This window comes from Phyllopteryx taeniolatus, chromosome 15 (genome assembly GCF_024500385.1).
Source record: "Phyllopteryx taeniolatus isolate TA_2022b chromosome 15, UOR_Ptae_1.2, whole genome shotgun sequence".
NCBI lineage: Eukaryota > Metazoa > Chordata > Actinopteri > Syngnathiformes > Syngnathidae > Phyllopteryx > Phyllopteryx taeniolatus.
In genome coordinates this window covers 22928723-22951784 of record NC_084516.1, presented here as the reverse complement: position 1 = coordinate 22951784, position 23062 = coordinate 22928723, and the positions used below count along the sequence as shown (strand labels likewise).

Sequence of the window (23062 nt, the reverse complement as noted above, 5' to 3'; positions counted from 1 at the left end):
ACCATACTTCACTGTTGGGACTGTATTGGACAGGTGATGAGCAGTGCCTGGTTTTCTCCGCTTGGAATTAAGGCAAAAAAGTTCTATCTTGGTCTAATCATAGCAGAGAATCTTATATCTCACCATCTTGAAGTCATTCAGGTGTTTTTTTTTTTTTTTTTTTTTTTTTTTTTTTTTTTTTTATAAGCAAACTCCATGCAGGCTTTCATGTGTCTTGCACTGAGGAGATGCTTCCGTCGGGCCACTCTGCCATGAAGCCCTGACTGGTGGAGGGCTGCAGTGATGGTTGACTTTCTAGAACTTTCTTCCATCTCCCGACTGCATCTCTAGAGCTCAGCCACAGTGATCTTTGGGTTCTTTTTTTTTTACCTCTCTCACCAAGGCTCTTCTCCCCTGATTGCTCAGTTTGGCCGGACGGCCAGCTCTAGGAAGCGTTCTGGTCGTCCCAAACATCTTCCATTTAAGGATTATGGAGGCCACTGTGCTCTTAGGAACCTTAAGTGCAGCAGCATTTTTTTTGTAACCTTGGCCAGATCTGTGCCTTGCCACAATTATGTCTGAGCTCTTCAGGCAGTTCCTTTGACCTCATGATTCTCATTTGCTCTGACATGCACTGTGAGCTGTAAGGTCCTATATAGACAGGTGTTTCCTAATCAAGTCCAATCAGTATAATCAAACACAGCTGGACTCCAATGAAGGTGTAGAACCATCTCAAGGATGATCAGAAGAAATGGACAGCACCCGAGTTTGTCACAGCAAAGGGTCTGAATACTTACGGCTGTGTGATATTTCAGTTTTTCTTTTTTAATAAATCTGCAAAGATTTCAACAATTCAGTTTTTTTTTCTTTCAACATGGGGTGCTGTGTGTACATTAATGAGGAAAAAAATTAACTTCGATGATTTTAGCAAATGGCTACAATATAAGAGAGTGAAAAATTTATGGGAATCTGAATACTTTCCGTGCCCACTATATGTACAGTTCTGCTCATAAGTTTACATACCGTGGCAGAATTTGAGAAATATATATGTATTTTTTAATACGACTGATGACTGAACAACAACCATCATTTATGGTTATGTTTTAATGCTTTTCTAAAAAGCTTGACAGATTAATTTTACTCCCATTAAAATAAAATGTGTTTCGCCTGGCCCTTCATGTTTTTTTTGAAGAATTTTACCCATCTTTAAAATTCAGCATTTTGCAGGTCCGGTGCATCGCAGAATTTTTTTATTGTACTTAGATTGCAGATTATTTGTTATATCGTGAGATTTTGCAATGATATTTTTTCCACAAGAACTATTACTGTTGACTCACATCAAGAAGTGCGAGCCAGGAGAAAAAAAGTGCTTTAGAACAGAGAACACTTAATAAAGTAACTCACTAATAAAATAAGCTAAAGTGCCATTTGCCTATTGGAAAGTATAACTGTCTGTGGTAAAGTAAACATCGTTAGTTATTTGAATATAGCTTGGCACCACTAGTTAGAATGAATTGTAATCCCTATCGGGTTGTTTGGATAGAGGAAGGAAGGAAACGGCCACTGGTGCTCTTTCAATCGCTTTATTAAACAAATGGTAAAAAAATATATAAGTAAACAATTCATCGAAGAAAACCCAATGTTTTTTATTCAAACATTGGTTCAGTAATTGATACAGTATGTGACAATCCAGAGTTTAAACCATTTGTCTGAAAAATATTTAGTTGGAGCCCTATCTTATTTTTCTGTGCATTTCTCATGAAGTGTCCTATTTATCTGCAGTTTGTGTTCAGTCAGCATTGTTCAAACAGCTTTTTTTCCTCTATAGGTACGCCTTGGTGCTCTGGATGAGCAATGGCAGTTCCTTGTCAACAAATCTGCTGAAAAGAGCCAAAAACTCAAAGAAGCCAACAAGCAACAGAACTTTAACACAGGCATCAAAGACTTTGACTTCTGGCTATCTGAGGTGATTACCCTCATACAAGATTGTAGCACTTCCACAGACTTTAAAATATCTGACACATTGTGCTTTTCAGGTAGAAGCACTTCTTGCTTCAGAGGACTATGGTAAAGATCTGGCCTCAGTCAACAACCTGCTGAAAAAACACCAGCTGCTGGAGGCTGATATTTCTGCCCATGAGGTAGGTTGGTAGGTAGGCAGACTGACAGGCAGGTATGCATGTAATAAGTACAGTGTAGTACAGTATAGTGGATGTCAAATGTCTGTACACACCTGTTCAAAGGCAAGGTTTTTGTTACATAACGAAACTAAAGCCAAGGTAGATAATTTCAAAACCTTTTCCACCGTTGTGACCTATATTACCTCTAGAACTTTATTTGATAAAATGGAGGGAAAAGTAAAAATATGCAACTGAGATGATGTGTCTATAGATATTCTCCATCACCAAGGTCATTGTATCTACATCAAAGAATGCGACCACATGACTTCGACTTGTCTTGCTTCCTCTGCCTCGGGGACGTCACTCTTCCACTAAAGGCTCTGGTGTTAGGTCTCCGGGTCGTACTTGAAGACCCATGATGACTCTCCCTAGAAGTCTGATTCCGTTTCAAGGCATGAGATGATATGACACACTTGCATACGTCGATCCTTCTGGTGATCGTTCAGCAGTTATGGCACCATCTTTGCACAGACTTTCCCGATGCTATAATCTTCAGTGCCAATCTTCCAGACGTTTTCCCGGTTTGTGCCCACCTTATTTCAGAATTGAAATCAATTTCACTGCCATTTGCTAGTGAAAGGGACATTCACAACTGAATTTTCTTTCGGTGCGACGGTGCAACATGAAACATGTATAGTCCCCTCCGAAAGTATTGGAATGGCAAGGTGAATCCTTTTCTTTTTGTTGTATACTGAAGGGTTTCAGAGCAAAAGATGAATATGAGACAAAAGTTAAGAATTCCATCTTTTATTTCATGGTATTTACATCTAGATATGTTAAACTACTTGGGACAGCACCTTTTGTTTGAAGCCACCCACTTTTCAAGTTAGAAAAAGTATTGGAACAGACATTAAATTAACTTGAAAAGTGAATAGCATTTTATATTTGGTGTGGCATAACCCATACTTGCAATAACTGCATCAAGCCTGTGACCCACTGACTTCACCAGAGTGTTGCATTCTTCATTTTAAATGCTTTTCCAGGCCTTTACTGCAGCCTCTTTCAGGTGTTTTGTCTGGGGGTTTCTCCCTTCAGTCTCCTCTTCAGGAGGTAAAATGCATGCTCTGTTGGGTTAAGGTCCGGTGATTGACTTAGCCAATCTAAGACCTTCCACTTTTCCCCCCTGATGAAGTCTTTTGTTGTGTTGGCAGTGTGTTGTGGGTCATTGTCTTGTTGCATGATGAAGCTTCTACCGATTAGTTTTGATGCATTTTTCTGTAAATTGCCAGACAAAATGGTTTTGTAGACTTCAGAATTCCTTCTGCTGCTCCCATCATGAGTGACATCTATAAAGACTAGTGAGCCCATTCCAGAAGCAGCCATGCAAGCCCAAGCCATGACATTACTCCACCATGCTTCACAGATGAGCTTGTGTGTTTTGGATCATAAGCAGAGCCTTTCATTCTCCATACTTTGGCCTTTCCATCACTTTGGTAGAGGTTAAGCTTGGTCTCATCAGTCTATAAAACTTTGTTTCAAAACTTTTGTGGCTCATCTCTTTACTTCTTTGCAAAATCCAATCTGGCCTTCCCATTCTTTTTCCTGATGAGTGGTGTGCATCTTGTGGTATCTCCTGTGTATTTTTTCCTCTCAACGTCTTCTTCGAGCAGTGGATTGAGATACCTTCACCCCTGCCCTGTGGAGGTTGGCTGTGATGTCACTGACTGTTGTCTTTGAGTGTTTCTTCACAGCTCTTACAATGTTTCTATCATCAAAGGCTGTTGATACATTTGGCCGACCTGTTTGTTTGTTGCTCAGTAGACCAGTAGTTTCTTTATTTTTCAGGACATTCCAAATTGTTGTATTGGGTATGCCCAATGTTTGTGCAATAGCTCTGATAAATTTTCCCTCTTTTCTCAGTTTCAAAATGGTTTGCTTTTATCCCATATGGTCTATGGTCTTCTGGTTTGCTTAACAGCAAATGCAATTTTCACAGGTAAAACCACAAACAAGAACTATCTAATGTTTTAGCAATCAATCTAAAAGGCAACACCTGGGCAACTAGAATCACCCATCAGTCACATGTTCCAATACTTGAAAAGTGGGTGGGTTCAAACAAAAGGTGCTGTGTCCTGAGTTGTTTAACACATCTAGATGTAAATACCATGAACATCTCATAGTCATCTTTTGATCTGCAACCCAAATGTCTTCAGTATATAATGAAAACAAAGGAATTGACCTTGCTGTTCCAATACATTTGGAGGGACTATAAATGGTAATAATAAAAATATATGAATAGACTAAAAAGAGAAAATATGCCATAAGGATCAGGTGTGAAGTGAAAATAGGTGATACCGGCTTATTTAGTGTTCATGAGTCTGAAAGGAAGTAGCTGTTCATGTGGCGGGAGATTCTGGTCCGAATTTACCATAGCCTCTTGCCTGAGAGGAGAGGGTCGAACAGGCTGTGTCCAGGGTGAATGGGGTCAGCTGTAATCCGACCTGAACGCCCCCAGATCCTGGAGACGTACCGGTCCTGAATGGACGGGAGTCTATAGCTAACCACCTTCTCAGCAGCACGCACAGTGCGCTACCGTGAATGTCCGTGGCAGTGGTATCAGTCTACCACAAGGTGAGGATGGCCAACCAAGATGTTGGTACATCTTGGTTGGCTGCTTGAGTTTCCTCAGCTGCTCCAGGAACAACATCTTCTACTGGGCTTTTTTGTTGGTGGGAGCTGATTGTTGGCTCGCACTTGAGGTCCCAGGTGATGCCGGTGCCCAGGAAGTGGAAGAAGTCCACGATGAAGATGGGAGGAGCCTCTGAGGGTGAGGGGGCACCGTGGGGCTCTCTTTCCTGAAGTCCACGATCATCTCCTTTTTTTTTCCTGAGTGTTGAGATCCAGGTTGTTGCTGTTGCACCATGACACCAGCCGGTCCACCTCCCTCCTGTAGGCAGACTCATCACAGTCCGAGATAAGCGTGATGAAGGTGGTGTCGTCCACAGCACTGAAGGGATCCGATGCTGATGGTCCGAATGTCCGTGACAGTCTTACCGAGCCGCTCATGCTGCTTCCAATCCATCAGCAAGTCTATGATCAACCTGCAGGGTCAGGCACATTTAGCTGGGAGAGCTTTTCCTGGAGTAGAGTCAGGAGGATAGAGTTGACGGTGGGATCTTGGCGTAGATTCCTGGGGAGTCTAGTTGTGCAGTATGGAGTGCAGGGTCAGGTTGACTACATCGTCTACAGACCTGTTGGCTCTGTAGGCAAAGTACAGCGGATCCAGGAGGGAGGTGTTGATTGACTTGAGGTGGGGCATGGCCAGGTGCTCAAAATACTTCAACGACAGACGTCAGCGCCGCAGGTCTGAAAGCATTAAGTCCTTTAATCTGAGGCTTGATGGCGACAGCAGTGATGGTGGAGGACTTAAAGCAGGCTGGCACATGGCATGACTCCAGGGAGTTTTTGAAAATATCAGCGAAGACGGGAGTCAGTTCATCCACACAATGTCTTGGGGTGTAGGGAGAGTCATTGTCAGGCCTAAACTCTCAACCGATGATCGGCACGCACTATCTGTCTGCTAAACGGTAAACGTTGATCTCAGTCCTGCTCATTTGAAGGTTCCGTTCCTGGGGTCGTCTTCTACATCCTCAAGTCACTCTTTAAATCTCTTGCACCACTCAAAAACTATGGCATGACATTTGTATCATCTCCATACACTTGGTACAGGAATCCCAGTGCTTCTGATGGTTTTTCCCTACCAGACCGGAAACTACAGGTTTTTTTCATTACTCTTACTGCTCATTGCTTGGCGATTTGCAGAGGATATGTATATAAAAGCATGTGGGGAAAAAGAGCCGAGGTGTCCCCCCCCCCCCATCCAAATAAGAACACTATTTGACTGTTGTAAAGGTACTTTTGGTCAAATAGCAAGACTGTCTCACTACTGTTCTGCTGTTGTACTCCCCCTTGTCCGTTCTCTCCCTCTGTCTGTCCCCTGAAACCCATTTCTGTCCGGCTGCATTTTCAATAAACATCAGAATTATTAACAAATAAAAAAAGCAAAGGGAGTATTTCAAACTCCCCTGTTTTTTGTTTTGTTTTTTGTTTTTTTAGAGTACTTCGTCCATGTACACTGAACAAAAATATAAACGCAACACTTCCATTTTTCGTGAGCTGGACTCCACACAAGATCTAAAACTTTTTCTACATACACAAAAGGCCATTTCCCTCAAATATTATTCAAAAATCTAAATCTGTGTTAGTGAGCATTTCTCCTTTGTCGAGATAATCCATCCCACCTCACAGGTGTGGTATATCAAGATGCTGATAAGACAGCGTGATTATTACACAGGTGTGCCTTAGGCTGGCCGCAGTAAAACAACACTCTGAAATGTGCAGTTTTGCTTTATTGTGAGGGTCTGGGGGGTCAGAAAACCAGTCAGTATCTGGTATGACCACCATCTGCCGCAGTGCAACACATCTCCTTTGCATAGCGTTGATCAGGTTGTTGATTGTGGCCTGTGAAATGTTGGTTCACTCCTTTCCAATGGCTGTGCGAAGTTGCTGGATATTGCCAGGAACTGGAACAGGCTGTCGTATATGCCGATCCAGAGCATCCCAAACATCCTCAATGAGGGACATGTTCGGGGAGTATGCTGGCCATACAAGAACTGGGATGTTTTCAGCTTCCAGGAATTGTGTACAGATCCTTGCAACATGGGGCCGTGCATTATCATGCTGCAACATGAGGTGATGTTCGTGGATGAATGGCCTCAGGTATCTCTGTCCATGCAAAATGCCATCAATAAAATGCACCTCTGTTCGTTGCCCATAACACATGCCTGCCCATACCATAACCCCACCGCTACCATGGGCCACTCGATCCACAGCGGAGACCTCAGCAAACCGCTCACCCACACGATGCCACACACACACTGTCTGCCATCTGCCTTGAAGAGTGAAAACCGGGATTCATCCGTGAAGCGAACACCTCTCAAATGTGAGCATACTCCCACTCAAGTCGGTTACGACGACGAACTGCAGTCAGGTCGAGACCCCGATGAGGACGGCAAGCATGCAGATGAGCTTCCCTGAGACGGTTTCTGACAGTTTGTGCAGAAATGATTTGGTTATGCAAACCGATTGTTGTAGCAACTGTCCGGATGGCTGGTCTCAGACGATCTTGGAGGTGAACATGCTGGATGTGGAGGTCCTGGACTGGTGTGGTTACACGTGGTCTGCAGTTGTGAGACCGGTTGGATGTATTGCCAAATTGTCTGAAACGCCTTTGGAGACGGCTTATGGTAGAAAAATGAACGTTCAGTTCACGGGCAACAGCTCTGGTGGACATTCCTGCAGTCACCATGCCAATTGCACGCTCCCTCAGAGGTTCTGTGGCTTCATCTGTGCCATTGTGCTGTGTGATAAAACTGCACATTTCAGAGTGGCCTTTTATTGTGGCCAGCCTATGGCACACCTGTGCAATAATCATGCTGTCTAATCAGCATCTTGATATGCCACAACTGTGAGGCGGGATGGATTATCTCGACAAAGGAGAAATGCTCACTAACACAGATTTAGACAGATTTGTGAACAATATTTGAGGGAAATGGCCTTTTGTGTATGTAGAAAAAGTTTTAGATCTTGTGTGGAGTCCAGCTCACGAAAAATGGGAGCAAAAACAAGTGTGGCGTTGATATTTTTGTTCAGTGTAAGTAAACTGCATCAGATGCAGAAGATATGTACATTTACAATATAACAGGAAGTTTCGATATCTATAGTTGAGTACCTCTAAGTATTTTTAATTTAAAGTTTTGTACACACCCAGCTCATACAATGTCCCTTTCCTCTTCAGGATCGTCTGAAAGATCTAAATGGCCAGGCTGACAGTCTGATGGTCAGCAGTGCTTTTGACACCTCTCAAGTGAAGGACAAGCGTGGCGCGGTCAATGGTCGTTTCAATAAAATAAAGAGCATGGCAGCCAGCCGCCATGCAAAGCTCAACGAGTCCCACCGCCTGCATCAATTCTTCAGGGACTTGGATGATGAGGAGTCATGGATCAAGTAAGAGTGCCTACATTTACATTTTGTTTATTTTAAGACTTTAGATATAAGCATGGACCTAAAAAGGCACTTAGTCATGCCGCAAGGCAAACACACACCAATCTTAAATCATGCCAACCTACTCCATCATACTCTTTTGTGGATTTTGTGGTGTCATTGTGAAATACTTACCTATCGACCCATCTACGTATAGCATAAAACAAAATCCCATCGATTGACTTTAATAACGAAGTCATGCATGTAATGGGATATCACCATAGCACTGCTATGACCTCAGATTATTATTTTTTTTTACATTTTGTGTTCAAATCAATCCAGATCAAGCCCGTCAGTACCAGCCCTCGAGAGAACCCAAACTGTTGTGACTGCTTGTCTCTGAGCTCTGGTCTATTGTGAATATCATCTATAGATCAAAGAAGCAAATATACGTCAGCAAAGATGTGGACTTGAGTCACATGACTTGTCATGTGACTTGAGTCATGAATTTGCTGACTTTAGACTCATGACAATACGTTACAAGACTCGCAACTTGGCTTGAACAGCAATGACTCATGACTTCACTTGAACCCATTGACATGAAAAGACTTGCTACTTTGACCAAAGCACTGAGAAACCAAAACTCGTAGCTTCTTTTTCTACACCTCGATGTATCACCTACTGTTATACAGTACAATACTACAGTATTATTAATTAGCTCCCAGGGTACCACACTACTATTGCTATAGTTAGTTATGATCTTTAAATAGTTGACGCCCTGATCGGCACACTCTTGTAAAGGAATTGACAAAGAGGTCATACTTTCAGACACTACCGAAAGTAATGGTTTCATGAAAAAAAAAAATACAAGTACATCATAAATAAGCAATAAATGTGATGGTTAAATAAGGTATACATTCCAAGAACCACTGGTAACATACACACAAACGTCAATGACAATTAACGTAACAATAAGGACGTTAATTATTGCAAAAAAAAATAAAAAATCCACATTGCATTATAAGAATCGCGCGGCTTGACGTCACGTATGCTTGTTTTCATTGGCATTGGCACCTAGCTTTGTGAGCTATCATGTAAATAGTTACACGGCGGGCCACCCTGCGCTGTCTGGGCTTCCTTTTTTATTACAGTCTGGTTTAGTCAGTGTAGTGTTCTCAAGAGTCAGTCTTGTACTGTATTTCTTTCTTTAATTCACATTTACCAATCGATCAGCACACAAAGCTAGCATCTGTTTAACATGAAACTACATTCTTTTGATTGTCCTTTTCTTCGACTCTTTTCGACGTAATATTTGACAGTGCCCCCTAGTGTTCCGACTGATATACCACAATTGGATAAAATTGTAGATGACAAACTTGTGTTCCTCTTTTTAAATTGCCTTGTTTTTGACACTCACAACAAATGCCTATTTATAGTTTATTTATAGTAGAAATTGCCTCACTATAAATGTTTGTAGACACGAAATTGCAGTTTCTATGTGTAAAATGTGAGTTTCAGAAAAATACCGTTTATCTAAAAGAGGAAGCCAGTTGGTCTTTCATTAATAAGTGAAATGTCTCATTTTCTCTTGTGTATTCCTAATTGCTCTTTATACTTCATTATTCCGATAGAATTGTCAGTAGAATACTTGACTGCTAATTGCAGCACTACTGGATGCAAATTATTTGTGATAAGTCTGTTTAAAATCACTTCTGAAATAAAGTGAGAAGTAAATGCTGCTTTATACTCACGCGGGCGGCGACCGCGCTGACGTCACTGCGGCTGTCCCGCGCGCAGTTTGCCTTTATAGTTGTGCGCAACCCATGCGTGCTGTTTTGAAAATGTGATGCAGTTCTCTACTGCTGGTATTGGCTAGGACACCACAGGGTGGAGTTTCCTCTGCATTTTATGGCCATTTCGGGTAGCCTTTTTTCCTTTCCTTTCAAGGAACAAAGCAACAACAATGGCGGCCGTGGAAAAGTGTCTGCTAGAACAAATTGACCTAGATGACCAGATGATGCGTTTAATTATACTGCAAAATCGATCAAGGCGGCGGCCTAGGTGGTATGTGGAACCAAGGGGAACGCTGAGTACGTCATCACAGCATGTGACTAAAACGGACCAATCACGAGAGATTATCTGCGCGGCATTCTACGCGCAGCAACAATTATTGCCGTCTGTGCGGCCCAATGCGTCATTCACGTGATGCGATGTGGGCGCGGGAGTATAAAGAGGCCTTAAATCATAGCATAGGATTTTCATAGAAGAACTGAAAACGTAATATTGATCGGTTTTGAAAGGGCAATGACTTGGTCCCACCTCTGCACGTCAGTGTCTTTAGAGAGACTTGTGCCATTATAGGTTTCTGTATTACACAAGGCATTACACTGTGTAATTTCCAATGTTGCCACAGTTACCTTGAAAAAAGTAACTTAGTTACTTTACGAGTAACTTTTTAGTTACTTTGAGCAGCTGCCAAGTGGCAGGATTATAATTTATCCACAATGTAAACTGTACCCATTACCCAATGGCCCCGGGCGGTGGTTTGGACACCACACTATGTGACAAGTGCAAAGGCCACACAAACTGAAGGACGACCCACAAATGGCCCACAAGGCTGTAGGTTGAGGTCCTGGTACCTTGGGGTATTGGCATGATGAAGTAAGGACAGCTAAATGGCCGCCAGGCCGTCGGTTGAGATCCTGCCAGGTTGGAGTATTGGCATGATAAAGTTAGGGCCGCAAATAGGCCCCGGGCAGTAGTTTGCAAACCACTGCTGCAGGACAAGTCTAAAAGTATGACCCATTCAAATGTTGGAAAAAGGTAATTAACACTTGGGCCTATTACACTACTGCATTTATTATTGCTAAGTATGGCGGGAATTTTAAGTACTGTGGATGTTAGATTTAAAAGGCTGGAGATCATGTTCTGTTGCGTTTAGGATATGGGTTGTAATGAACTCCTAGGCTTACTACACTACTGTATTTATTGTTGGTTATTATGGTGGGACGTGATGTGCAAAACTGCGTCAAAGGTTATATTGAGAAAATGCTGGCCGCACAAAAACGGGGGATGGCCTGCAAAACGTATTTACTTAGCGTAAATACAATCCCAATTCCAATGAAGTTGGGACGTTGTGTTAAACATAAATAAAAACAGAGTACAATGATTTGCAAATCATGTTCAACCTATATTTAATTGAATACACTACAAAGACAAGATATTTAATGTTCAAACTGATAAACTTTATATTTTTTAGCAAATAATCATTGACTTAGAATTTTATGGCTGTAACACGTTCCAAAAAAAGCTGGGACGGGGTCCTGTTTACTTGTGGATGTAGCGCCAAACTGTATTTACTGACATTGGTTTTCTGAAGTGTTCCTGAGCCCATGTGGTGATATCCTTTACACATTTGATGGCGCTTTTTGATGCAGTGCCGCCTGAGGGATCGAAGGTCACGGGCATTCAATGTTGGTTTTCAGCCTTGCCGCTTACATGCAGTGATTTCTCCAGTTTTGATGATATTATGGACCGTAGATGATGAAATCCCTAAATTCCTTGCAATTGTACGTTGAGGAACATTGTCCTTAAACTGTTTGACTATTTTCTCACGCACTTGTTCACAAATAGGTGAACCTCGCCCAATCTTTGCTTGTGAATGACTGAGCAATTCAGGGAAGCTCCTTTTCTACCCAATCATGGCACCCACCTGTTCACAATGAGCCTGTTCACCTGTGGGATGTTCCAAACAGGTGTTTGATGAGGATTCCTCAACTTTCTTAGTCTTTTTTGCCACCTATCCCAGCTTTTATGGAACATGTTGCAGCCATAAAATTCTAAGTTAATGATTATTTGCTAAAAACAATAAAGTTGATCAGTTTGAACACTAAATATCTTGTCTTTGTAGTGTATTCAATTAAATATAGGTTGAACATGATTGGCAAATCATTGTATTTTATTTGTTTAACACAACGTCCCAACTTCATTGGAATTGGGGTTGTAGGTCTTTGATTAATCACCATGCCCTTGCTTTGTGGCGACATGAGATAAGCTACGGTTGACGAGCCGTCAGCGTCATATAGTATGTCGGGGGGGGGGGGGGGGGAGCTTTTGATAGCTTTTAATGTCTGAGCTGAGACTGACCAAGTTTGAAGTCCATTGGATTTTTTTTTTTTAGCTCTAGGTAAAGACCCGGCCCTATCATATAGTTCGTCGGATTCAAAAACTTTGGATAACTTTTAATGTCCCATGTCTTGAGCTATTATAGACCAAGTTTGAAGCGAATCGGATGACAGCTGTAGTAGGAGTTCGCAAAACTATAAACCCTGAAAATATGTGAAAATGTCACACTTTTTTCCTTCAGGTCATAGGTCACTTCCTGTTGGAGTTACGATATCACGCGCTGACTTTTTTGTGCGTCTGGGTCTACTCTATATGCCTGCCTTTTTTGTCATTGTCATTGCTGCTGATGCTTCAAGTCATCTGCCACAAATTGCTTAATACTCATTGTTGACTCAATAGTAACTATCATTGATTTGATGAAGTAACTGTAATCTGATTACTTTACTGGATACAATGACGTTACATTACTCAAGATGGTGGCCATTTTGGCTAATTTTGGAGTAACGCTTTACCGGCATCACTGGTAATTTCTCACATTTAGAAAAATGCAATGCTATTGTTTCTAGCATTTCTGAGTTAAGTATTATGAAGCCCAATGCTTGAATTTTAATTCTTTAATAATCTAGTTTAAATAACTTTGTCACATTGCTAACTATCGATAACATCTATGTTTTTCTTTTACTTACTGTTGTCAAATGATTTTGGAGTAAGTCAAAATTAGTACATTTTCAATCGAGGTAATTCGTGGTTTAGGTTTATATATTTGAAGATAACATTGCATTGGGTCAATGCATTAATATCCCAACCTTATACAGAGAGAAGAAGTTGCTTGTGAGCTCAGAAGACTACGGACGTGACTTGACTGGAGTGCAGAATCTGAAGAAGAAACACAAGAGGCTTGAGGCTGAATTGGGAGCCCATGAGCCAGCCATAAAGGTAATATAGTCATCTGTTCCATCCATCCATCCATTTTCTGTACCGCTTTTTCTGACGAGAGTCGCGGGCTTGCTGGAGCCTATCCCAGCTATCTTAGGGCGAGAGACGCTCCTGAACTGAACTGGTTGCCAGCCAATCGCAGGGCACATATTCCCTTTTTTTTTTTTTTTTTTGTTTCTTTATATACTGTAAGTAGCTTCTCCAGCTGTCAGCACAGTTACCAAACAGTAATATGCACTACGGATCTTGTCCGGGGAGTCCGTTTAATAAGAAAATTGCTAGTTACTCAGTGACTTTTTATCAGTGCTGAACTATATGGTTGTCCGGCCAACACGTAAGGCTTTTTTTACGAATAAACTTGTTAAAATTTTGTGTATAAGGAGCAATCATTTGTATCTAAACACCGGCCCAAAATATTTTTTTTTTTTCAGAATAGATTCTGTTATTCAAAACTACAGTTGACCTGAAAGAGACATAGTGTGCATTTAGAGGTGAATGTAAGAATAAGGTGCACTGCCTCTTCTCTGCCAACGAGATTTCAGCAACAGGCTTAAGCGAGTACAGAAGAATGAATATCTAACTTGAGTTTAAAAAAACATTACCTCAAAATTTTGTTTCAGCTGGCTGCAATTTCAAATGATTAGTTATTACTGATGCGTTTTTTGTTGTCACTGTGACTACTTACTACTTAAAAAATGTATTTGTAGTATTTCTAATGACCCCTTATTTACATAATTTAAATTACAGATAAATTGACTTGGTCTGAATAAAACCAAATGAAAGATGTATAAATTAGAATTAATGTTTGCCAACAAATGGTTTTGGGAGTTGGTTTTTAACATCCAAAAACAATCGTCATGGGGGGGGGTTCAACCTCGGAAAAATCCCATTTGCATGCCACTGGGCGTGTTACTCTGGCGCAAGATCAAACTGCTTGTATTCTTTATTTCTGTCATGTTTTTTACTAGTCATAGTAACAACCACAATAACATGTACAACCCCAATTCCAATGAAGTTGGGACGTTGTGTTAAACATAAATAAACACAGAAGACAATAATTTGCAAATCATGTTCGACCTATATTTAATTGAATACACTACAAAGACGATATTTAATGTTGGCCAAGTGGAATGCCGCTTTGGTCATAGCCAACTCACCACCAGGTGGTGATCGTTTGACAGCTCCGCCCCTCTCTTCAAGACATGCGGCCGCAAGTCCGATGAAACGACCACAAAGTCGATTATTGAACGGCGACCTAGGGTGTCCTGGTGCTAAGTGCACGGGTGACACCCTTATGCTTGAACATGGTGTTCGTTATGGATAATCCGTGATGAGCACAGAAGTCCCATAACAGCACACCACTCTGGTTATGATTGGGGGGGGGGGGGGCCGTTCCTCCCAATCACGCCATTCTAGGTCTCACTGTCATTGCCCACATGAGCTTTGAAGTCCCCCAGCAGAACGATGGAGTCCCCTCTTAGGACTCCAAAAAGGGTGGGTACTCTGATTTGCTGTTTGGGGCATAGGCACAAACAACAGTCAGGACCCGTCCCCCCACCCGAAGGTGGAGGGAGGCTACACTCTCGTCCACCGGGGATGTACCCCAACGTACAGGCGCCTCTCACCGTGGGCAACTCCAGAGTGGAAGAGAGTCCAACCCCTCTCGAGAGGACTGGTACCAGAGCCCAAACTGTGTGTGGAGGCGAGTCCGACTATATCTAGTCGGAACTTCTCGACCTTGCACACCAGCTCGGGCTCCTTCCCTGCCAGAGACGTGACATTCCACGTCCCTTGAGCCAGCTTCTGTAGCTGGGGATCGGATTCCCAAGGTCCCTGCCTTCAGCCACCGCCCACCTCGCGCTCCATCCGACCCCTATGGGCCCCTCCCACAGGTGGTGAGCCCATGGGAAGGGGGACCCACGTTACCCTTTCGGTCTGTGCCCAGCTGGGCCCCATGGGTGCAGGCCCGGCTAGCCTTCGATCCCCACCTCCAGGCCTTGCTCCAGAGGGGGGCCCCTCATCCCATCAGACCAGAGAATCTTATTTCTCGCCATCTTGGAGTCCTTCAGGTGTTTTTTCACAAACTCCATGCAGGCTTTCACGTGTCTTGCACTGAGGAGAGGCTTCCGTCGGGCCACTCTGGCATAAACCCCGACTGGTGGAGGGCTGCAGTGATGGTTTACTTTCTCCCATCTCCCGACTGCATCTCTGGAGCTCAGCCGCTGTGATCTTTGGGTTCTTCTTTACCTCTTTCACCAAGCCTCTTCTCTCCTGATTGCTCAGTTTGGCCGGACGGCCAGCTCGTGGAAGGGTTCTGGTGGTCCCAAACGTCTTCCATTTAAGGATTATGGAGGCCACTGTGCTCTTCGGAACCTTTAAGTGCAGCAGAATTTTTTTTTTTGTAACCCAGGCCAGATCTGTGCCTTGCCACAATTCTGTCTCTGAGCTCTTCAGGGATTTCCTTAGGCTTCTCATTTGCTCTGACATGCACTGTGAGCTGTAAGGTCTTATATAGACTGGTGTGTGGCTTTCCTAATCAAGTCCAATCAGTATAATCAAACACACCTGGATTCCAATGACTATGTAGAACCATATCAAGGATGATCAGAAGTTAGATGTGAGTGTTACAGCAGCAAATGACTGCAATATAACGTGAAAATTTTAAGGGGGTCTGAATACTTCCCGTACCCACTGTAAGTTTTTCAACTAGACACCAATTTTAATTTGGAAATGTTATATTTATAACGGTCGTAACCAATTCTGGATGCTCCCAGTCGGTGCTGGATACGGGAAAGAAACTGTCTGATGACAACACCATTGGTCAGGAAGAAATACAGCAGAGACTGTCTCAGTTTGTTGACCACTGGAAGGAGCTCAAAGACTTATCTGGAGCAAGGTAAAAAAATAAATAAATAAACAGTTTTAACAGCACAGGGCACAAGTACATAAACAGAAACTTCCTGCATTTTACACCTAGGGGTCAGAGGCTGGAGGAATCGTTGGACTATCAGCAGTTTGTGGCGAACGTGGAAGAAGAAGAAGCATGGATTAACGAGAAACTAAATTTGGTGGGGGGTGAGGACTACGGAGATACACTGGCTGCTGTGCAGGTATTTTTCTAACCAGTCTCACATTCTCAAAATGTTTAAGGGGGTGGATTTTTTTCTAAATGTCGATATTTCATTAATAGGGGTTGCTTAAAAAACATGAAGCATTTGAGACAGACTTCACCGTGCACAGAGACAGAGTCAGCGATGTTTGTGCTAATGGAGAAGATCTCATTAAGAAGGTAGTATTTGTTGAACGGGCTGTAAAGGAAGCTACATTTTTTTTTAACTCGTTTAAAATGTTGATGTTCCCCTTTTCAACAGAACAACCATCATGTGGACAGTATCACTTGCAAGATTTTAGCTCTCCAAGAGAAAGTATCAGAGCTTGATCGGGCAGCTGCTCAGAGAAAGGCGAAGCTGGATGAGAACTCTGCCTTTCTGCAGTTCAACTGGAAGGCTGATGTGGTGGAGTCTTGGATTGGTATGAAAAAAAAAAAGACTCGAGAAAAGAGAGTGGTATCCCAGAATCAAAAGCTTATGTCTTTTTAGAGAGCGGCCATCCCGCTAAAAAAAAGTGTTTTGAAAAGTGTGTTTCGGGCATGTGGAAGTGGTAAAACTTAAATTTAAAAAAATATTTGATATAGTCTGTCTACTAATCTGTCTATTGTGAACCTTGAAACGACAAACTAGAATTAAGTTTTGCCTCATGTTCGCCATTTAAAAGTGGGACCATTTTTATAATGTGGACGTACACCTTGGTTACTTAATTATTTTTTTTTTTTTTTAGGAGAGAAAGAGAACAGCCTCAAGAATGATGACTATGGCAGAGACCTGTCCTCTGTACAGACGCTACTCACCAAGCAGGTATTTATAACTTTAACGTGTACAACTTCACTGTATTTTCTTCTCTCATCACCGATGTGTTTGTTCTGTTGATCTGTAGGAGACATTTGATGCCGGTCTTCAAGCCTTCCAGCAGGAGGGCATAACCAATATCACAGCTCTCAAAGACCAGTTGTTGGCTGCCAAGCATGTCCAAGCAAAAGCCATTGAAGCTCGTCACGCTGCCTTAATGAAGCGCTGGAACCAATTACTATCCAACTCAGAAGCTCGAAAGATGAAGCTCCTGGAGGCTCAACAGCATTTCCGAAAGGTAAAGAGCCCACAGGGTGGGTGGTGGTTGTAGGTGTTGGGATTGTTTTAGGTTAGTCTGTTGGATGGGTGCCAAGATGCACAGGTCATAACTCAGAATGTTTTTCTTCCCACCCAGGTTGAGGACTTGTTTCTAACATTTGCCAAAAAGGCATCAGCCTTTAACAGTTGGTTTGAGAACGCAGAGGAGGATCTGACAGACCCAGTGAGGTGCAATTCTCTGGAAGAGATTCGTGCGCTGCGCGAAGCCCATGAGGCCTTCCGCTCCTCGCTGACCTCAGCCCAGACAGATTTCAACCAGCTGGCTGAACTAGACTTGCAGATCAAGAATTACCAGGTGCTGTCCAACCCCTACACCTGGTTTACAATGGAAGCTTTAGAAGAAACATGGAGAAACCTGCAGAAGATCATCAAGGTATGCGCATTAAGTATTTACCATATAGGCTATTTATTTCACATCTTTTATTGGTGTCTGGATTATGCGTCACAGCATGTCATTGCAATCCCCAAATACAAAATATGAGGCAGAATTGGCAAAAACAACAGGTGGTAGGCAAGGGAGTGGCTGTGTAATCATACTTGATTGCAAAAAGGGACCAAGCCATGCCGTGAAATTCTGCCAGTAAGTGACGCCCACCCCCCAAAAAAAGGTTAATTGCCTCTAAATACTCTAGATGGCGGCAAAGCACTACTTTTCAATTAGACAAGGAAATGAACTGTCTAAACCAGGCTGTCTCAACCTTTTTGAAACTGAGAGCTACTTCTTGGGCAATGACTAATGCGAAGGACTAAAAGTTTGATACACACTTTGCTTTCTTAGTAGCATAAGATTATGACAGATTTGCTCAAGATATGACATTAATAATGATATTCATTGACCGTAATTTCTCGTGTAAATATTGTTTTCTGACATATATTGAATTTACATTTAACACAAAGTGAATTGTAAAATGTTTCAAAATAAACAATCTCGAAAGTTCGTTAGTTCCCCCCCCCCCATCCCCACGTCATAAAAACGCCGATTACGTCACCTTTCTCATTTGTGAATGCAGGAGCGAGAACTGGAACTGCAGAAAGAGCAGCGAAGGCAGGAGGAAAATGACAAGTTACGACAGGAGTTTGCACAGCATGCCAATGCTTTCCACCAATGGCTGCAGGAGACGAGGTAGAGTAGGCATCTTTGAGCAAGTCCCTTTTTTATTAAAATGGGTTGAAATTGTGACTGCAGTCTTCTTTGTTTTGTATGGAACATGTTATATCCACTTGCACTAAGGCTTTTAGGGAAGTTGTTTTTGTTTAAAATCAATATATCCCTAGAAACATAAGTTTACAACCATATTTCCATCCTTCATTTGCAGCAATCACATTTTATATAGCAAATAACACCACCCACCTTTGCATGTACCTTTAAAAAAAAAAAAAAAAAAAGATTTAGCAATAATAATTGTGACAAAATGAGTTATGAATTAATTTAAAATTGTTTTAATTTTAAAAGTGCTATCATTTTAACAAGTTTTTTTTTTTCTTTTTCTCTTCCTTCCCCACTCTCCCTGCTATTCCTCGGCGGAATCTTCGCTGTTGCTTGGGAAATGTTGCAAACCAGGACATATCTTCTGGATGGGTTAGTGTCAAAATTATTTCAAAATAAAAAGTCATATGGTCATGGAAAAATAAAATGTTTCGCCATACGAACCAAAAACAACTACATAGTAGTATTGTCTGTAGTCTTTGCAAAGCAACAGGAAGAAAAAAGACTGATGGCAATACCTTGTTTTAAAAGTAGGGCTGATTAGTCAAAAAAGTATCACAAAATGCGGTAGTATGTGTGGTATATTTGACGATTGTGATTAATCGCGATTATGCAAAATTCAAAAGTGTGATTAATCTGATATGAAAAATGAATCATTTGACAGCCCTATTTAAAATGTAATTGCATATATCTTAGATCTTTACACATACAATGTTTCCTTTAATTTAGGAGCCATGGCTAGATTTGTTAGAATACAGGAATGTAATCCTGTTTGTAAACGTCCAGTGCTATCAAATGATTGAACTAGTTTTTCAAACCCACTGAAGAAATTACCAATAGAAATGAAAGCATATTGAAAAGATGGATTTTACTCACTTATAGTGCTCAACATACTGTGGCAATGTCTAAACACCCCTTTTCAAATTCTCTACTAATGTGTTATGAAGAAAAAAAAATATAGACCAAGCTAAATCATTTCAAAACCTTTTCGACAATTAATGTGACCGCTACACCTCAATAGAAAAAAATGTTTGTGAAAGGGGAAGTAAAATAAACAACTGCGATAGTGTGGTTGCACAAGTGCACACCCTCTTATAACCGGGTATATGTTGTGGTCAGAATTAACCAATCACAGTTAAACTCGTGTTAAATGGGAGTCGGCACACACCTGTCATCATTTAAAGTGCCTCTGATTAACCCCAAATAAGGTTTAGATGTTCTGGTAGGCTTTTCCAGACATTTCTAGCAGAAGCCTGAAGGTGTTGAACGCCCACCGGCAATTAGAACAGTTTTCAAAATCCCCTCAACTTTGAATGAGATCCCAATTCCAACTGAAGAAAAACATTCCCAGAGCGTCATGCTGCCCCACAACGCTTCACCTTATGTATAGTGTTTTTTTTTTTGTTTGTTTGTTTGTTTTTTTTGGTGATGATTAGTGTTGTGTTTGCACCAAACATATTTTGGGGAATTATGGCCAAGAAATTCAACCTTGGTTTTATCGGCCCATAAAACATTTTCCCACATGCATTTGGGAGATTTCAAGGGTTGTTTTTTTTTTTTTTTTTGTAAAATGTAGCCAGGCTTTGATGTTTTTCTTTGACAGATAAAGATTCCGTCTTGCCAACCGAACCTACACCATAGATGTACTTGCCAGCAGTTCTTGCAATTCCTTCTCTTGTGCAGCCTCCCTGGCTGGTTTTCTTCTCATCTTTTCATCAATTTATGAGGGACATCGAATTCTTGGTTACGTCCCTGTTGTGCCATATTTTCTCCACTTGATGATGACCGTCTTCTCTGTGTTGCGTTGTATCTTTAAAGCCTTGGAAATTCTTGTGTACTCCTGAACAATGAGATCCTTCTCATTCTGTGGAAGCTCTCTTTGGACCATGCCTTGTGCTGTAAGACGTGACTATAAACATGTCAGGAAAAGGCTACAAGAACAGCTGAAGTTGGTTTGATGTTAATCAGAGGGACTTTGAATAGTGGCAGGTGTGTGCTAAATCCTATAGAACATTAATTCGGAACACAGATAATCCCCAGTTCTAAGACATTATGTCAGTTAATTATTTGTACTCCCCCTCATGAAAAGATTTTCTTTTTTTCAATTGAGTTGTACAGGTTATAGCTCGCATTAATGGGAGAAAATGTTTTGAAATTAATGAGTGGTGTCAAAATCATTGTAGTTCAGGGGCCATATGCAGCCTAATTTGATGACCACTCAAATCATATAATACATTTCCCCCCCTTTGTTTTAATGCAAAACAAAGCAAGTACATTAGGAAAGTCTTTAGGTTATTTTTTTTGGGGCTTTTTTTATTTTTATTTTACAATATTAATTAATATTTTACAATTTAATATAAACTACTTAATTCATGAGAATTCAATTAAAAGTCAATGTAGTCATCAAAATTATGAAATGTGTTCTTGTTCAGTGCGAAATTGATTAAAGCTCACTGGTCCAGCCCCTGCTCACAGTTATTGTTTTAGCTTTTCCCAAAATAAAGTTATGAAACAAAATATTTGGCATGTTAGGTTACCTTGTGTTCATGTTTTAATTGAATACTAATCTGTCTGAATCTGTTTTATAAACCAGCAGTCATACATGAGTTAATGTACAAATTTTCTCTCTTGTGGCTCTTGATTAGTGTCTAAAATCAAGTAAGCCCCTGGATGGACATTGTTGATGAATGTTTCTGGAAAGGGGTTGTTAAGAAATGTGAAATTGTTGCATTTTCTTTGTCTTACTTTTGAAAATCCCTTTGTGTGTCAGGTCATGTATGGTGGAAGAGTCTGGTACACTTGAATCCCAGCTGGAGGCCACGAAGGTAAACAAGACAATCAATCAATCAATCATGTCAAATTCTTCTTCTGTACCAAATAATGAATCAGGAGTACTAAAAAATCGAATTCCTAAAAACTCGAGGTAATCTTTCTTCCACCTCACCAACTGCTTTTTAAGGACATGTTGAATAGGGATACGTTAACTGCAGAGAAAATGAACTACACCCCTATGCTCAAACATAGTCAATGCAAAGCACCTCATTGATCAACAAGAACAGTGGGGCAAAAAAGTATTTAGTCAGCCACCAATTGTGCAACTTCTCCCACTTAAAAAGATGAGAGAAAATGGGGGGCCTGCATGTACGTGTTTTTTAAATCACAATTAGGGTTGGGCATCATTTGAATTTGAGCAATTCGGGTTCCAAACAATTCTCGATTCCGATTCATTTCGGAGGCTGGGTCAAAAAACGTTTGCATGGTTTAAATAAAAGGTTGTCCAAATGTTGAACATCCATTTTCTTAGCAGCCCGCAGCATAGACTAAAATGAACATTTGATTCGGGGTTCTTTATAACCAGTATCAATATCAAACCCCCTCCTGGAAGCCGTCACTTTATCGTGGTGGAGGAGTTTGTGTGTCCCACAATAAGTTTCATTTTGTATACGCACTAAATGAAGCTTGACAAGCCAAGCCAATTTAGCGCATTCATACACAAGGTAACTTAATGTGCTGTACATGATCAAAAGCATTTTAGGTAAATAGAGAAAAATATAAAGCACCTTTTTAAAAAATAAAAAAATAAAAAAATTGTAAACAACATACAGTGAAGGATAGATTTAAAAGTGGAAATGCTCTTAAAAAGCATGAGGGAAAAAGTTTTTAACCTGGACTTAAAGATGGGGTGACTTAAAATCTATTGGCCACTTATTCCATTTGCCTGTAGCATAGCAGCTAAAAGCTGCTTCATCGTATTTGCTTTGGACTCTGAGTTTCTTTATCTGATCAGAGTCGGCAGATCTCGGGGCCCGACTGAGAATATATTCCATTAGCATGTATTTAATGTATTCTGGACCTAAACCATTTAGTGATTTATAGACCAGTAGCAGAACTACTGTAAGGCTATTATAAAAGCTGACTGGGAGCCAGTGTACAGCCTTTAGATTTGGAGTAATATGTTCTGACCTCTTTGGTCTGGTCAGAAACCAAGCTGCAGCACTCTAAATGAGCTGCAGTTTTTTTTAGTGAGCTGCAGTGTCAAAATGTGTGGTGAATGTAAACCCAATACTGTTTGGTTGATTGTTGGATGTATGATTTTGTGTAGCGTAAACACCAGGAGATTCGAGCCATGCGCAGCCAGCTGAAGAAGATTGAAGACTTGGGCGCAGCTATGGAGGAAGCACTCATCTTGGACAACAAATACACCGAGCACAGCACAGTGGGTCTGGCCCAGCAATGGGACCAATTGGACCAGCTGGGAATGAGGATGCAGCATAACTTGGAGCAACAGATACAAGCAAGGTACAACACAATACTATCTGAATCTGTGATTCAATACAGTTAAATTATCAAGCAAATATTTCAGGCACTTTCTTACTGGAGCAGGTTTTGGACCACACTGTGCTTGCATG

General features: G+C 41.3%; 1 protein-coding gene across 5 annotated transcripts in view; it reads left to right on the top strand.

Moving 5' to 3' along the window:
* Positions 1 to 23062, top strand: part of sptan1 (spectrin alpha, non-erythrocytic 1) — a 105874-nt gene that overhangs the window by 80959 nt on the left and 1853 nt on the right. For all 5 annotated transcript variants that reach the window (XM_061747959.1, XM_061747958.1, XM_061747957.1 and 2 more), the window contains 15 exons: positions 1808 to 1945; positions 2016 to 2120; positions 7957 to 8165; positions 13082 to 13202; positions 15977 to 16098; positions 16180 to 16312; positions 16393 to 16491; positions 16574 to 16733; positions 17040 to 17116; positions 17196 to 17405; positions 17523 to 17819; positions 18457 to 18569; positions 19008 to 19025; positions 21424 to 21478; positions 22756 to 22952. In XM_061747959.1, the coding sequence (XP_061603943.1) occupies positions 1808 to 1945; positions 2016 to 2120; positions 7957 to 8165; positions 13082 to 13202; positions 15977 to 16098; positions 16180 to 16312; positions 16393 to 16491; positions 16574 to 16733; positions 17040 to 17116; positions 17196 to 17405; positions 17523 to 17819; positions 18457 to 18569; positions 19008 to 19025; positions 21424 to 21478; positions 22756 to 22952 (2054 nt within the window). The remainder of the gene's footprint in view (positions 1 to 1807; positions 1946 to 2015; positions 2121 to 7956; positions 8166 to 13081; positions 13203 to 15976; positions 16099 to 16179; positions 16313 to 16392; positions 16492 to 16573; positions 16734 to 17039; positions 17117 to 17195; positions 17406 to 17522; positions 17820 to 18456; positions 18570 to 19007; positions 19026 to 21423; positions 21479 to 22755; positions 22953 to 23062) is intronic.